Source organism: Eptesicus fuscus, chromosome 15 (genome assembly GCF_027574615.1).
Source record: "Eptesicus fuscus isolate TK198812 chromosome 15, DD_ASM_mEF_20220401, whole genome shotgun sequence".
NCBI classification, from domain to species: Eukaryota; Metazoa; Chordata; class Mammalia; order Chiroptera; family Vespertilionidae; genus Eptesicus; species Eptesicus fuscus.
Window position 1 is genome coordinate 79,138,466 of NC_072487.1, and position 15,095 is coordinate 79,153,560.

The 15,095-nt window shown below is 70.7% G+C and overlaps 3 protein-coding genes across 5 annotated transcripts; all 3 read left to right on the forward strand.

Moving 5' to 3' along the window:
- Positions 1–907: 907 nt before the first annotated feature.
- LOC103296084 (epididymal-specific lipocalin-5-like) lies at positions 908–3,995 on the forward strand. Of its 3 annotated transcripts, none has more exons than XM_054726788.1 (9): positions 908–1,032; positions 1,198–1,322; positions 1,708–1,787; positions 2,068–2,139; positions 2,375–2,479; positions 2,649–2,750; positions 2,830–2,855; positions 3,428–3,453; positions 3,915–3,995. In XM_054726788.1, the coding sequence occupies exons 1-8, from the start codon at positions 937–939 to the stop codon at positions 3,446–3,448; spliced, it is 627 nt and encodes a 208-aa protein (XP_054582763.1). In that variant the 5' UTR covers positions 908–936; the 3' UTR covers positions 3,449–3,453; positions 3,915–3,995. The 3 variants fall into 3 exon arrangements, with proteins under 3 accessions (XP_054582763.1, XP_054582764.1, XP_054582765.1); XM_054726789.1 differs by having other exon boundaries at positions 2,071–2,139; XM_054726790.1 differs by lacking the exon at positions 2,068–2,139.
- Positions 3,996–6,913: 2,918 nt separating this feature from the next.
- LCN6 (lipocalin 6) lies at positions 6,914–11,382 on the forward strand. Its single transcript, XM_054726878.1, has 7 exons — positions 6,914–7,003; positions 7,139–7,278; positions 8,739–8,809; positions 9,233–9,343; positions 9,453–9,554; positions 9,708–9,733; positions 11,365–11,382. Exons 1-7 carry the CDS (start codon positions 6,917–6,919, stop codon positions 11,380–11,382), a joined length of 555 nt encoding a protein of 184 aa, XP_054582853.1. The 5' UTR covers positions 6,914–6,916.
- Positions 11,383–11,592: 210 nt separating this feature from the next.
- LCN10 (lipocalin 10) lies at positions 11,593–13,979 on the forward strand. The gene is made up of 6 exons (XM_054726879.1): positions 11,593–11,703; positions 12,308–12,447; positions 12,850–12,920; positions 13,219–13,326; positions 13,608–13,706; positions 13,916–13,979. The coding sequence occupies exons 1-6, from the start codon at positions 11,593–11,595 to the stop codon at positions 13,942–13,944; spliced, it is 558 nt and encodes a 185-aa protein (XP_054582854.1). The 3' UTR covers positions 13,945–13,979.
- The last annotated feature ends 1,116 nt before the right edge of the window (positions 13,980–15,095 follow it).

The following is a 15,095-nucleotide window of genomic DNA, read 5'->3' on the forward strand; positions in this document are numbered from 1 at the left end:
GATAGCACCTGGGGTGGGGGTGGGGGTCAAGGGCAATGACCCCGCTGGGACCACACAGCCGCCCACGGGGGGGGGGGGGTTTGACCTCGGGCCGGCGTCACGCTCTCTGCACGGCTCTCCACCTGCTCGGGGAGCCCCCTTCCCGGCCTGGGGGGCAGTTCTGTGGTTAAAGAGCCAGAGGGCCCGGAGGTGGGTGCCGTTGGCTCCGGCTGGGTGGGCAGGGTGCTGCCAGTTTGCCGTTCGGTGTTGGCTGTGGGGTCTTCAAAGGCTCCCGTGGGCCGGCCAGCAAGGCCGAGGGGTCAGGACATGGGCCCACGCCTCACTGCCCGCAGCGCCGGCGGGCTGTGCCGTCAGCACCGCGTGGGCCCATGTCCTCCGTCTTGCCCCACTGACCGGAGGCCCGTGCCTGCCCAGGTGGCAGGCCTCGGCACATGCGCCCAGGTCCTGGGCAGGTCTGGGTCCTGGGGGAGACGGGCTGTGCCGGCCGCGCAGATGGGACACCACGGGGGAAGCTGCGGGCTCCCTGCTCGGGGCACTGCGGGTCCTGGGGCAGCGACACCCACACACATTCCGGATGAGACCCTCTCCCCAGAGCGACGCTGCCCCCGCAGACCATGCCCGTCCCGCCCTGTCCTGTCGTCTCACCCCAGAGCCCAGCACTGCCCTCCAGCCGTCCGAGGGCCCCATCGCGGGGGAGGGAGGGCTCGGGCCCCGCTCGCTCTGACCCTGAGGGGCCGACAGCAGACGCTCTTGCCCGTGGGCGGCTCCCCCTCGGGCCTGCGGTGGGCGTGCTGGCGGGTCCACTCTGTGCTGCCCACCGGCCTAATGAAGCCAGCCCGCCGTGCCCGGTGCCCACGGGGAGGATATAAACCGGGCCGGCACCCGGGGCGGTGGCTTGGGGGTCCAGGAGTGGGTGCAGCCGCCTGCCGCCTGGCCATGAAGGGGCCCGCGCTCCTGGCCCTGCTGGGGCTGTGCGTCACGCTGGCGGCTGGCAGGCGGAGCTCGGTGGTGAAGGACTTTGACTTTGAGAAGGTAGGGAGCTCGGGGCGCCCGCCGCGGGGGGCCTGCCGCCCGGACATGCCAGGGAGTCCTCCAGGCCTGGAGCCCCCTGGACGTTCCGGACGGCTGTCCGCTCGGGGAGGAGGGGTGCCCGATCCTGGCGCCTGTGTCTGCAGCCGCTCCCGCCCCCCCCCCCAGTTCTCAGGCTTCTGGTACGAGATCGCCTTTGCCTCCAAGCTCCACGAGCCGAAGGCGAGGAAGGTGGTGGCGGTGCTGGTGGAGTGGGAAGGCGGCCACCTGGCCCTGACCACCTCCCATGAGGAGTGAGTGAGGTGCGGAGCCAGGGGGGGCTCTCAGGGCACGCAGCAGTCCCTGGGGGTGAGGGGGACCCTCACGCTCTCCTCAGACAGTTCATGGGTGACCTCTGAGCTTAGGGGCTCAGCCTCCAGTCCTTCCCCTGGGACCCCCCCCCCCCCGAGGTGTCAGGGCCCCCAGATCAAGCCTGGCGCGGCCGCTATTGGTCGGCTGCCCTTCCCCGCACCCTGGCCACGTGGCCTGGACGCCGTGAGGGTCGGGGAGGCAGGAGCGGGGGAGGCGGAGGGGGCCGGGCAGGGGTCCCGAGGCGGGGGGCTCCCGGTGGGCTCAGGGCGGCTCCTGCCCAGAGTGGGGGCCGGGGGGGGCGGCTGCTGCAGGCTCTGTGCTCCCCAGCGAGACGGGCTGTGTGAAGGACAAGAGGCTGGCCATGAAGGGGGACGTCCCGGGGAAGTTCAAGCTCCCCAAAGAGTTTGGTAAGGCGCTGCCCGGCCTCGTTCCTGCCGACGTCCAGGCGGGGCCGCGGGGGCCTCTGTCCCGCCCTCCCGCCCTCAGCCCTGCAGGCCACAGGGGTCTGGGAGGGGCGGCCCCGTGCCCTCCCGTGGCGCCCCTGGTCCCCTGGTCCCCTGGGCCGGAGCCCTCTGTCGCTCCGTGCCTGGCCTGCAGCCTCAGCTCCGGGGTCTCCCTGAGGGCTGTGCACCCTCCTCTCGGAAAGGCCTAGAAAATGTCTAATTAGTGTCTTTTCCTCCCGGTCAGCAGGGTCCCCTGTCCACTCTCCTCAGGGCGGTCCCTTCAGGAAACCCAGGAGGCCCACTCCGCTGCTCCGGGGTGTGTGTGCGTGCACAGGCGTATGTGTGCACACAAGCACACTCACGTGTACACACACGCACACATGTATGGCTGCTCATTCACACATGTGCTCACATGTATGTGCACACATGTACATGTGCGTGTGCATGCACGAGAGAGAGTCGGGCAAGCTCTGGGGGGCACGGCCTGCGGGAGGCGGTGAGGGTGGAGGGGCCCTGCCCAGCCTGGGAGCCTGCACCTGGCTTGTGTCCAGGAGACAAGGAGATCTCGGTGGTGAGCACGGACTACGAGACCTACGCCATCATGGACGTCCAGCTGCACCGCGGAGCGGCGAGCATCGGGGTCCTGAAGCTCTATAGTAAGCCGCGGGGCCGGACGGGTGGGTCTGCTGCTTCGTGGGGACCCAGCTCTGACGGGGCAGAGGGTGCCAGGAGCTGGGTGGGGCAGGAAGTGGGGAGCGGGGAGCGGGGAGCGGGGAGCGGGGATGGGAGGGGCTCCGGCCCATGTGGGAACCCCGTCCTTCACAGGCCGGGCCCTGGAACATGACAAGGAAGTCTTGAAAAAGTTCCACCAGGCGGCCAAGGACTATGGGCTCTCCCCGAAGGACGTGCACCTCAACACCTGGGACAGTGAGTGCTGGGCCCCGCCGGCCTCCCCGCCCCCGCCCCCCCCCCCCCGGCTCCGCCTCACTCTCCCTCTCGTCCACAGTGACCTGCGCCAACCTGCTGCGGCCGGTGAGCTCTGCCCCCCCCCACCTGGGGCTGCATCCCCCCTTCCTCCCGCCCCCCCAGTCCATCTCCCCTTCCTGTCCTCCCCAGTCCATCTCCCCTTCCCGCCCCCCCCAGTCCATCTCCCCTTCCCGTCCTCCCCAGTCCATCTCTCCTTCCCGCCCCCCCCAGTCCATCTCCCCTTCCCGTCCTCCCCAGTCCATCCCCCCTTCCCGCCCCCCCAGTCCATCTCCCCTTCCCGCCCCCCCCAGTCCATCTCCCCTTCCCGCCCCCCCCCCCCAGTCCATCTCTCCTTCCCGCCCCCCCCAGTCCATCTCCCCTTCCCGCCCCCCCCCCAGTCCATCTCTCCTTCCCGTCCTCCCCAGTCCATCCCCCCTTCCCGCCCCCCCCAGTCCATCTCCCCTTCCTGTCCTCCCCAGTCCATCTCCCCTTCCCACCGCACGTGGAAGGAGGGGTCTGGGGTCTGAGGGGGGCAGTTCTCTCCATGGCAGAGCCAAGGTGGGGGCGGCAGGCCTAGCCCGCTGGCCAGCGGGTGGGGTCCGGGCGCGTCCGTAGCCCCTCACACGCCCCGTCCACAGGGAGGTGAGCCGAGCTCCTGAAGGAGGTGAGCATTCGCCTGGCCGCTCTGCCCGCTGAGGCCCCGCCCCACAGGACCCGGCGCCGCTAGACCCGGGCCTCCAGGGTGGTGACCACAGAATGCAGGCGGGGACCCGGAGGCGGGGTGCAAGGGCAGGCTGGCTGCGGGGGGTGAGGGGAGGGGTGCTGGGCCCGGGTCTCCCTTTCCATGTAGCAGGCGCCAGGGCTGCTGGATGCTGACGTCCGGCCTGGAGGGGCCCTGTGGCACCGTCTCAGGCCCCCATGTCCCACCCTCGCCCAGCGCCACCCGTGGGCCCCTCGGCCTCCACACGGCCCCGAGGTGGGGCTGCCAGCTGCTCTGCAGGCAGAGGAACGGCTGGGCTCTGCTTGACCCCCGGCAGCCGGGACGCCCAGCCCCACACACGGTCCTGCCCGCTGCCCCGGGGCCCTGGGAGCCGGCCGCCCTGAGCGCCCCCTTCTGTGTCGCAGGAGCTGATCTAGGAGCCCTGTCCCCAGGCCAGATGCTGGGAGCCCCTCCCGCCCCTCCTGCCCCTGCCCCTGCCCCTGCCCCTGCCCCGGGCCAGCAGCACTGGCCCCAATAAACCCCTGACCACACCCGCTGCCCTGAGTCTTTCCTGGGCCGCGGGGTGATGGGGGGTGCGGGGCGACGGGGTGACAGCCGGTGTGTGTGTGTGTGTGTGTGTGTGTGTGTGTGCCCCATGACTGCCCCAAAGAGGACTCCATCGCTGCCCAGCGTGAGCCGTGTGGGACGCCGCCCGGCTGGCCTCAGCCTGAAGGGGCCGAGTTGGGCCCGTGGCTCAGACGGGATGGCGGTCCCGCTCTCCCTGCCTCCTGCTCAGAGCCCTGCCCAGCCCTGGCGCTCAGACCCGCGTCAGGCCGCCACGGTCCCCTCCCTGCGAAGTCTCGTCCTGCTCCCTGAGCCCAAGCCGTCCCAGGCTGGGCCCCTGAGAGAGCTCCTGGTTCAGGGTCCCACATTCTGCCTATGGCCCCAGCACCTGGCATTGGCCGGCCCGGCTGAGCACAGGCCTGGGGCCCCCCACGCCCTCTGTCACCACGACCCCCGCTATCGCCCCCCTTTGTTCCACCCCCAGGGCTGGGGCCGCTGGGCAGGAGGCTGCTGGGGTGGTGGCCAGGGCTCGTGGTTGAGGCAGGAGGGAAGTGCTGGGTCCTGGGGGGGCCCTAGGTGGGTAAGGGCCACCCCAGGGGAGGGTCTGCCCAGGACTGGCCTTAAGGGGCCTTGAACCCAGTCCCAAAAGACCTGAGGAGGGATGTCTGGAGGCTGACGTCTGACCGACCAGGTGCTCAGGTCCACGTGGCCAGAGCTCGCCAGTCAAGGCGCCGGCCTCACCGAAAGCAGGCTCGTCTGCCGAGCGGCCGGGTGCCTGGCGGGGGCGGCGGGGACGCGTCTTCTCGGTCCTGGGGCTGCACATCCGAGGTCGGGTTTCTGCCGAGACCCCCTGGCCCGTGGCCGTGGGCTCCGCCGTGTGCACCAGCCTCTGCGCCTGCGGGGAACTGCCCGTGTCTCCCCTGCCCCAAGGCTCCGCGTGACCTTGCCTAGCCCCCCGAGGGGCTCTACCTCCCCCGCGTTTCACGGTTCCCGGCTGTAAACGGAAAATGTAAAATGGAAATATCGTTTCCAACATGGCTCTCAGCTCGGGACGAAGACGCGTCGGCCGTTTCTACCGTCCGTGCTGCGGCCAGAATGCGTGTCCCCCAAAGTGCATAAGGAATCCTGACCCCGGGGTGCGGGTGCTGGGAGGTAACCAGGTCATGAGGGTGGGGCCCCCAGATTGGGTCAGTGCCCTATGAAAGGGCCCAGAGGCCCCCCAGGCCACCCCCCCCTGGAGGACCCTGAGGAGGGCCCCCCCCCCCCCCCCCCCCCGCACACTGTGCTGTGAACTGGTCTTCCTCTGCAGTGTTTTGTCAGGAAACGGACGTGACAACACAGTGGACAGGATTAACGTGAAGGTGAGGGTAATGCTTGTTTTTTAAAAAAATGTGCTTTTATTGATTTTTATTTTATTTTTTAAAATATGTTTTTATTGATTTGAGAGAGGCAGAGAGAGGCAGAGAGATATCAATGATGAGAGAGAACCATTGATCATCTGCCTCCTGCACACCCCCCACTGCGGACCGAGCCCGCAACCCGCAACCCGGTGCCCTGACCGGGAATCGAACCGCAACCTCCTGGTTCCTAGGTCAAAGCTCAACCCCTGAGCCGAGCCGGCCAGACCAGGAATAGGAACCTGGGACCCCTGGGGGCATGGGGCCCTCGGACACAGACGGGTGAGGTTTGTCTTCCTGTTTCACTCCCTTCCCTCGGGCGTCTGGCCAGCGGGCAGTCAAGGGCATCCTGGCCCAAGTTCAAGGCCGGAGACTTCCTGGGCCGGAGGCGGAGGGAAGCTGAGCCGCCAGCTGGTGGGAGGGCGGGTTGACTTTGGTTCACCTCCACCTTCCGTTCGTCTCCCACGCGAGGCTGCGGTGGGGCCTCCCCCGAAAGCCCCGCCAGGACTAAGGACTCGTCTTTCCTCGGCTCCCAGATCTGGTCTGTTCCTGTGGCAGCAGCACCCTGAGCGGCAGCCAGCCTCGGGGGCTGGGAGCAGGGTGTCCGGGTCGCACCCACCCACCACCGGGAGGGTCCTCCCACCTCCTCCCGGGTTTGGGGGCTCAACGGATGCTGCTGAGGCCTCTGTGCTCTGTCCCAGGGGACCCCGAGGGGCCCGGCCAAGGTCACGGAGAGCAGAGGTGGGGGTCGCAGTGTGGGAGGCAGCGTCGTGCGGGCGGGAGACAGGACGTCCCCAGGGCGGTGCGTGGGGGCCGGGGCCACGGCCCGAGGGGCAGGGGTGGGCGGTCCAGCAGGGCGTGGGCACTTCTGTTAAGTTTTGGGGGACGTTGTGTATTTTTAATGATCGAAACAAGAAGCACCCAGAACCACTCCCTCTGGAAGAGCCAGCTGTTCTCGCTTCGATTCCTGCTCAGGGCACAGGCCCGGGTTCGATTCCTGCTCAGGGCACAGGCCCGGGTTGCAGGCTCGATTCCCAGCGAGGGGCGTGCAGGAGGTGGCCGATCCATTATTCTCTCTTGTCATTGAGGTGTCTGTCTCTCCCGCTCTCCCTCTCCCTTCCTCTCTGAGATCAATAAAAAAAAAAAAAAAAAAAAAAAAGAGCAGTGTCTGTTCTTTCCAGAAGGGAAAAGGGAGGGTGTTGGGCCTCGGGGAGGGTGTGGGGAGGGTTTGCGGCCTGGGATTAAGGTGCTCGTTCTGGAACCTTCCGGGCGGCAGGGAGTGTTGAGACGGAGGGATTGTCAGGGCACACTCCCCGCTGTCCCTGTCTGGGCCGGCACGTAGCCCACGGAGTAATGAGCCCCACCTCTGGGTAATGTGGCCACCTTGCCAGGCGTGTGGTTGCTGGCCGCCCACAGCGACTCAGCCATATAAGGGCGCCCCGGGGCCGGGGTGCGGACTGGGGAGCATGAGGGCTGTGCTGGTGACCCTGCTGGCTCTGGCCGCGGTGCCCAGGGCCCCGGCCGTGTGGCTGGGGAAGCTGGACCCTGGGCAGGTAATATCCTCGGGGGTCCCCCAGGGCACGGTGAGGGGGGGAGGGGGCTGGCCTGTGCCAGGGGCGCCGGGCTCCCAGGTGGACAGGGGGCCTCTGAGTCTGGGGGGCCCCTCACTCCTGCTCCTCCTCCGTCAGCTCCTGGGGTCCTGGTACGTGGTTGCCGTGGCGTCCGGGGAGAAGGGCTTCGCGGTGGAGAAGGCCACAAAGAACATGGAGGGCGTCGTGGTGACGCTCACGCCCAAAAACAACCTGAAGGTGCTGGCCTCCCGCCACCGGTGAGCGAGCTGCGGCCCCGCCACGCCGGGCCGGGCCGGGCAGGCCAGGCGGCGGCGAAGGTTCCGGGCTGAGCCCCGTTGCCCGGGCACAGAGGCTTGGGCGCCCGCACACGCGTGCCCAGCCCGTGTCTCCCTCCCTCCCGGTCAGCTGTGCTCTGAGCCCCGCCTGGGCTTGGCCTCTGGAGTCTGGGCCCTGGACTCCGGGCATGGTGGGCTCTGGGCACGGCATGGCCCCCCGGGTGCCCAGGCCAGGCAGCCACCCCACGCTGCGGGCGGCCCTGCTTTAGAGTCCCGCTGGCTCCCCCGGGACCCTCAGGCACACGGGACACGCGAGTCAGTGCACCACGCGTGATGCGGACCGTGCCATGTCAGCCCACAGAGTGCCGTATTAAAAAAATATATATTTTTATTGATTTCAGAGAGGAAGGGAGACGGAGGGAGAGAGAGAAACATCAAGGATGAGAGAGAGCCATGGACGGGCTGCCTCCTGCACGCCCCACACTGGGGATCGAGCCCACACCCCGGGCCTGTGCCCTGACCGGGAATCAGACCGTGACCTCCTGGCTCATAGGTTGATGCTCACCCGCTGAGCCCCGCGGCCGGGCGAGCCCTGTGCTTGCTCAGGTGCTGTCACACGTGGCTCGTCTCCCGCTGGCCCCTCCTCCTCCCAGGCCTTCCCTGCCTGTTCGTGTCGCTTGGGGACGCGACGCAGGGACGTGGCCGCTCTGGAGGGAGTGGCTTTGCCCGATGCGCAGACGCTCCGCTTGCCCGCGCCCTGATGCCCTCAGCCTCGCTTCCGCTCCCCCCGGACCTGGCGACGTGTCCCGGGCGGGGCAGGGCGGTGCCTGCTCTCCCAGGCTCTGGAGCCAGCCCAGACGTCCAGTTCGGTGGGGAGCAGGGGTTCGGGCAGCTGGGGCCACCGGCAGGAAGGCGGGTCCCGTGGCCACACTGGCCGGTCAGCAGAGGGTTGGGGAGCAGAACTGTCTTCTGTGGCCCTGTGTCTGGACCCTGTGTAAACGGTGGGTCCTGAGTGGACGTGGCCCTGAGTGGACGTGGGCCTGAGTGGACATGGGCCCTGAGTGGACGTGGGCCTGAGTGGACGTGGGCCCGAGTGGACGTGGGCCCGAGTGGACGTGGCCCTGAGTGGACATGGGCCTGAGTGGATGTGGGCCCTGAGTGGACGTGGCCCTGAGTGGCCATGGGCCCTGAGTGGACATGGGCCTGAGTGGACGTGGGCCCTGAGTGGACGTGGGCCTGAGTGGACGTGGCCCTGAGTGGACGTGGGCCTGAGTGGACGTGGGCCTGAGTGGACGTGGGCCCGAGTGGATGTGGGCCTGAGTGGACATGGGCCTGAGTGGATGTGGGCCCTGAGTGGACGTGGGCCCGAGTGGACATGGCCCTGAGTGGACATGGGCCTGAGTGGACGTGGGCCTGAGTGGACGTGGCCTTCTCCTCCCCAGGCTGGAGAGGTGTGAGCTGAGTGCTGTGGAGCTGCTGAGACAGAACTCTGCCTGGGTATTCGAGAATCCCTGTGAGGAGGAGGCCACGCGGTCTTGTCCGGGACAGGGGGGGTGGGTCCGTTTCTTGGGGCCTCAGCCCTCTGCAGCACCCCCAGAGCCTGCAAGGCCATGTGGTGGGGAGGCCCCAGCGAGCTCTCCACCTGGAAGCGAGGGGACCCCATTTTGTGGGAGGGTTGGCACCGACCCTGAGGACAGAGGACTGGCCTGCCCCCGCCACGCTCCTCCGGGACCCCAGCCCCTCCATGGGGTGCAGGGACGTGGCACTTGGCCCCGGTGGGGACAGGGTCGGGGGAGCAGGGCCCTTTGCACCCCAGTCGCTCCCATCCGTCCCTGGCAGCTCTGGGCTCGGTGGCGGGTGGGCAGGGTGGGGACGGCTGGGGCTCTGGGCCTGGGAGGGCCTCTGAGAGCCTGACGCCCGCCCGGGCCTGTGCCAGCGCTGGGCGTGCTGGAGTACCGCGTGCTGGGCACCAACTTCAGGGACTATGCCATCGTGTTCACGCAGCTGGAGCAGCAGGACGAGGCCTTCAACACGCTGGAGCTGTACAGTGCGTGGCCTCGGGGTCGGGGGTCGGGAGGGCAGCTTCCTGCGGGCCCTCAGCCCCCCTGCAGGCCGCCCCCCAGCCCGGGCCGGCTCTCAGGGCGCCCTCCCCCCAGGTCGCACACACCGGGCCAGCCGGGAGGCCCTGAGCCTCTTCACCAGGTGGAGCCGGGGCCTGGGCTTCCTCTCGCAGCAGCAGGCCCGGCTGCACCCCGACCGTGAGTGTCCCTCTCCGTCTCGGGGAGCCTCGGGGAGTCAGGCAGAACTGGGGGGGGGGGTTCAGGGGAGACCAGGGGCAGGGCCTGGGAAGCCCGGGGCTGGGGCGGCTGCAGGCTGGCCTGGCCCTTCACCGCCCACCTGTTCCCCTCTAGTCACCTGTGCGCACAAGGCCTTCCAGGTAAGCTGCCGTCCGAGCACCGCCCGGTGGGCGGGGGAGCCGGGCCCGGGGCCCTCCCATCCCCGTGGGCAGCAGGGGAGCCCGGTGGGCGGGGGAGCCGGGGCCTGGGGCCCTCCCATCCCCGTGGGCAGCAGGGGAGCCCGGGGGGCGGGGGAGCCGGGGCCTGGGGCCCTCCCATCCCCGTGGGCAGCAGGGGAGCCGGGGCCTGGGGCCCTCCCATCCCCGTGGGCAGCAGCGGTCGGTGGCTGGGGCTGGGGCCCTCCCATCCCCGTGGGCAGCAGCGGTCGGTGGCTGGGGCTGGGGCTGGGGGGCAGATGCCCTTGCGGTAAGCCTGGGCCCCCTGTTTGCCTTGGTTTCCAGTGAGTGCTGTGGCCGCCAAAGGGGACGGCGCCCACCGTGTCCTGGTGGGAGCTGCCAGGCCTGCCCTCCCCGCTCGGCGGCCCAGGGGCTGGGCGTCGGGCCTGCCGCTCCGGGGTCTCTGGCTGAGGATTCAAATAAAGCGATTTCACAAGCCGCCCCCGGCCTCGCGTGTGGGGCACGTGGACCGCTGCCCAGCCGCCTTCGGGGGCTCTGGTCGGGACGGGGAGGGGGTGTGGGGGGGCTCCCCCAGGGCTGACCCCCGGGCGGTGAGCCCGCTCTGGGACACGAGGCCCGCCTACGGCCTCGCCTCCACCTGGGCCCGAGGGGCTGGGCGGGGAGCCGCTGCTCTTTCTCAGTCACCAAGGCCCCTCGGCAGCGGGGCTGGTCCGCCTGGGCTGGAGCAGGGCCCGGGTCTGGGTGCCGTCCGGTCGGGATGCTGGGCCGAGGAAGCTGGCCAGCGCCCAGGGGCTTGGCTGGGTGCACAGTGTCCTGGGCTCGAGTTTGGCTTTGCTTGGCCTGGGCTCTGGGGCAAGGGTGGGGGTGAGGGCAGGGGCGGGGGCAGGGGCAGGGTCAGGGGCAGGGGCGGGGGCAGGGTCAGGGTCAGGGGTGGGGGCAGGGTCAGGGGCGGGGTCAGGGTCAGGGTCAGGGTCAGGGGCGGGGGCGGGGGCCGGGGCAGGGTCAGGGTCAGGGGCGGGGGCAGGGGCAGGGGTGGGGGCAGGGTCAGGGTCAGGGGGGGGGGCAGGGTCAGGGGCGGGGGGCGGGGGCGGGGGCGGGAGCAGGGTCAGGGTCAGGGTCAGGGTCAGGGGTGGGGGCAGGGTCAGGGGCGGGGGCGGGGGCGGGGGCGGGAGCAGGGTCAGGGTCAGGGTCAGGGTCGGGGTGGGGGCGGGGGCGGAGCAGGGGCAGCAATGGTCCTGAGCCCCTCGTCCTGTGAGCTGGGGCCCTGCCTGAAGTCCTGGCAGGAGAAGGCCAGAGGGAGCTGAGGGAGAACCGAGGGGCTGCCTGTCTCTCAGGGTCGGGTGCCCGCGGGCCTCGCTCCTCGAGGAGAGCACGCACCCACATGCTCGGTGCTCGTGTGCACACGTGTCTGGCCGTCCCGGCCGTCCGTCCAGGCCCTGGCATCGAGGAGGCAGCTCCCAGGGCAGCGCAGCAGCCCCTGCGATGACCACCCGGTGAGGCCGCTCCGGGGGCACCGCCTGGTGACGAGGGGCCCGCGGGAGGGACGGCGCGAACATGACGGCCTCCGTCTCAGGGCCCCCAGCCGGCCCTCCCAGGGGGCTGTGCAGCTCTGAGGGCCGAGAGCCGGGGGCGGGCCTTCTGTGCGGGGTGGGGGGTGGTGGGGGGGGGGGGGGGCAGGGCGGGCCCTCTGTGCCGGGGAGCGGGGAGAGGTGGGGGAGGACCCACAGCCCCGCCCTCCCCGTCGCCCACCCCTGGCCCTCTGCAGCTCCAGACGGGCAGGGAGATTTAAACTCGGTGTCGGCGGCTGAGCGAGGAGGGCGAGCATGGGGCTGGGGCGGCTGCCGCCGGGGCTGGTCCTGGCGCTGGTGCTGGCTGCGGGGGCCCAGCCTCAGGAGCAGCGCCCCAGGGAGTCCCACAACCTCAACTGGAACAAGGTGAGCCTCGTGCCCGTCCCTGTGCCAAGTGCCCGGCCACCAAGGGCCGGGGATGCAGGGTGGGGCCATCCTGAAAACATGGCGGCCCGAGGTGGCAGGGACCGCACAGGGCCCAGCGGGCGGCCCAGCGGCCTCTCCGGGGGGTGGACGGCCTCTCTGGGGACGTCTGGAACGGCAAAACTCAACAACTGTGGCCCCTGGGCCGGGACCCCCGAGGTGGGGCAGAGCGGACGCCCAGACAGGTGTGGCCCGAGGTTACCTGGACATGGTAGGTGGGCAGAGGGGGGTGGAATGAGCAGGGAATGTTCTGGAATAATGAGACTGCTGGCCCGTGGCGGGTTCCGGTGGGGGTGGGGGTGGGCACAGGCCGGCCTGGGAACGCGGGTTTGCAGCAGGAAGTCGGCGGGACGGGGTGCAGGGTGAGTCGGGAGGAAAGAGCCCCCAGGAGGCCCCCACGGGACGGAGGCTCGGCCCTCGGTGCCCAGCCCTGTGCCACCTCCGGCCCCGGCCCACAGCCCTGCACGAGGGCCGGTCACTTGTCCGGTGAGTTCTCGGGGCCTGGGAAGTGGGCGAGCGTCCAGTCTCCCCAGCACCCTCTCTGCAGTTCTCAGGGTTCTGGTACATTCTCGCCATCGCCTCCGACGCCCGGGGGTTCCTGCCGGGCCGAGACGCGCGGAAGCTGGGGGCGGCGGCGGTGCAGGTGCACGGCGTGGGCCGGCTGCGGGTGGTCCTCGCCTTCCCCCGGTGAGGCCGCGAGCGGCGGGCCCCCACTCCCTCCCGGCCCCGCCCCGAGCAGCAGGAAGGACGTGGGGGCGGGCAGGGTCCCGCCAGGACTGACAGGCAGCCCCCTCTCCCCCACTTCCTGCCCCTGAAACGCCAAGGGCTGGTCTGGGAGAGGCCGCCTGGGCGGGCCCAGGGCAGCAGCGGTGCCTGGAGGGTCCCCTGAGCGCAGAGGGGCCCGACCCCCCGGGGAAGTTCTGAAACGAGAGCCCCGAAGGCACAGGAGCCCCCATCCCCGCTCCCCCCGGGTCCCACGGGGCAGAGGTCGGAGGAGGGGGGCGGGAGGGTCTTCTGGGGGGAGGGCTGGTGGCTGCGGGTGGAAGCGGGGCTCCCTGGCCGTGAGTCACAGCCCCCCTCCCCCCGCAGGTCTCAGGGGTGCCGGTCGCACACGGTCATCCTGAGGAAGGACGGGAAGAAGGCCGTGTTCAGGAACCCCTGTGCGTGTGAGGGCCGGGGAGGAAGACGGGGGTGCGGGGGGGTCCAGGGCTCGAGGCCACAGACCCTGGGCCTGACGCCCGCCTGCACTGCCCCCCGTGGCCCCTCTGCCCCCTGGGGTACGGGCGGGCGGGTGGACCCCGAGAGAGGCCGGCGGCAGCCCCAGAACCTGTCCTTCCCAGAGCCCGGCTGGTGCAGTCCTGGGGGCCTGGACCGGGGTGGGGGTGGGGGACCCCCAAAGCCTTCCCCCCGCCCCCCGTGTGGGCGGGGGGTCAGGCGGCTCTGTGCTCTCCTGTCCAGTGAAGGGGGTGGCGGGCTTCCGCGTGCTGACCACCGACTACAGCTCCGGCGTGGTGGACCTGCGCCTGGGGCGGGCGGGCCGGGGCGCCAAGGCCCTTCTGCTCTTCAGTGAGTGTCCCGGGCGCGTCCAGGCGGGGGGGGGGGGGGGGGCGGGGACGTGGGCAGACACCACGGCGGGCGCACACAGGAGGCCGCAGGGTGGGTGCTGGGGGGCCCTCTTCCCGGGGGGTCCTGGCAGGGCGGGAGGCCCGGCCACTCCCTCTCCTTACGGGGGCACCAGTCCCGCCCGAGGACCCTTCACCAGCTCCCACGGCGTGGGGGGGCCGGGGAGGGGAGGGGACAGCCCCAGGCGCCCGGACGCTCTGAGGCCATGGCGGCCTCCCGCGCAGGCAGACAGAACGAGACCACCTTCCCGAGCTGGAGGAAGTTCGTGGACATTTGTGAGATCCGGGAGCTCACGAGGGGCGCGACCGTTCTCCCGAAAGACGGTAAAGTACGGCTGCAAGGCTCTCGTGCCACGCACTTCCGCCCCTCCCCCCGCCCGGCTCCTCAGAGAGACGGAAGGCACGGGTGCGGGTCCCGTCGGCTCTGCACCGTGGCTGGGGGACCGGCATACGTGCGCCAGGGAGAGCCACCCGCCTGTGCACTGTGCACGGCAGCCGCGCCCCAACCCCGCGTCGCTGCCCCCCTCCCACAGCCTCCTGTGCGCACACCATCCTGCCCTGAGCCAGCCGTCCGCTCTTTCCTTCGGCCGCCGTGTGGCCCCCTCGACCGGGAGCCTGGTCCTGAGGCAGGTCTTCCATCCAACCGCCTGCTGAGAGCTGGCTGGTGAGCCCAGGGCCCGGAGGCTCCTCTGCGGTCACAGCCCCTCCTGCCCGTCCCCCCCCCCCCGCCCCGGGGGGCGTGGCAGGAAGACGCTGCCGTCCCCTGTCCGCTGTGAAATACACCACGGCGGGTCCACTGCCAGCCTTGTCGTGTGCTTTCCGTGCAGCGAGTCCGCCACCTACTCCGCGCTCCGTGACCGTGTAAGCACGTGCTCTGTGCCGGGCGCCGTGCTAGCTGCTGGGGGTGAGCCGTGAGCAAAACCGGCAAACGCTCTCCGCACAGACGGACTCCTGGTTGGGAGGGCGCGGGCACCCAGCACCCAGCGGCAGCGGGTGTGACTCCGGGCTTCCTGGGGGAAGTGCCACTTGAGCCGAGCCGTGAAGATTCGGGGAGCCCGGCGGCTGGCTCAGTGGTTGAACGTTGACCTGTGAACCGGGAGGTCACGGTTCGGTTCCGGTCAAGGGCTCATGCCTGGGCTGTGGGCTACCGTGACCCGTGACATCGCCGCCTTCCCCAGCGAAACCAAGAGCAGGGAGAGTGGACGGAGCTGAGCTGTGATCAAGCGGAAGCTCCTGTGCCCCTGGCCTGCAGGGGGCGCGGCCCCCACCCCCACCCCATCCCCCGTCAGCGCCTGCGGACCTGGGAGTGAGGCCGCGGCTGAGGCACACGCCGCCTGGGAGGCAGGGGGTGCTGCACGCCCCAGAGGCACATTCTGCTGCTCGTCCAGGGGCCTCCTCGTCGCTGGACGTCAGCCGTGCTGCCCACGGCCTGTGTGGAGCCTCAGCTCCCACTCCGGCCTCGCGGCCCGCCCTCCCTCCCCGTGTCCACTGTCCCCGCACGGCCGCCCCAGGCCCCTCACGGCCGCCCCAGGCCCCGCACGGCCGCCCCAGGCCCCGCACGGCTGCCCCAGGCCCCTCACGGCCGCTCCAGGCCCCGCACGGCCGCCCCAGGCCCCACAGGCCGCCCCAGGCCCCGCACGGCCGCCCCAGGCCCCGCACGGCCGCCCCAGGCCCCTCACGGCCGCCCCAGGCCCCACACGGCCGCCCCAGGCC

Coding starts and splice junctions, on each gene's coding strand:
- LOC103296084 (XM_054726788.1), top strand. CDS start 937: ATGAAGGGGCCCGCGCTCCTGGCCCTGCTGGGGCTGTGCGTCACGCTG. Junction 1,033..1,197: donor AGGACTTTGACTTTGAGAAG/GTAGGGAGCTCG, acceptor CCCCCCCCCCAG/TTCTCAGGCTTCTGGTACGA. Junction 1,788..2,067: donor CAAGCTCCCCAAAGAGTTTG/GTAAGGCGCTGC, acceptor CCTCCCGGTCAG/CAGGGTCCCCTGTCCACTCT.
- LCN6 (XM_054726878.1), top strand. CDS start 6,917: ATGAGGGCTGTGCTGGTGACCCTGCTGGCTCTGGCCGCGGTGCCCAGG. Junction 7,004..7,138: donor GGAAGCTGGACCCTGGGCAG/GTAATATCCTCG, acceptor CTCCTCCGTCAG/CTCCTGGGGTCCTGGTACGT. Junction 9,555..9,707: donor GGCCCGGCTGCACCCCGACC/GTGAGTGTCCCT, acceptor GTTCCCCTCTAG/TCACCTGTGCGCACAAGGCC.
- LCN10 (XM_054726879.1), top strand. CDS start 11,593: ATGGGGCTGGGGCGGCTGCCGCCGGGGCTGGTCCTGGCGCTGGTGCTG. Junction 13,327..13,607: donor CAAGGCCCTTCTGCTCTTCA/GTGAGTGTCCCG, acceptor CCTCCCGCGCAG/GCAGACAGAACGAGACCACC. Junction 13,707..13,915: donor GACCGTTCTCCCGAAAGACG/GTAAAGTACGGC, acceptor CCCCTCCCACAG/CCTCCTGTGCGCACACCATC.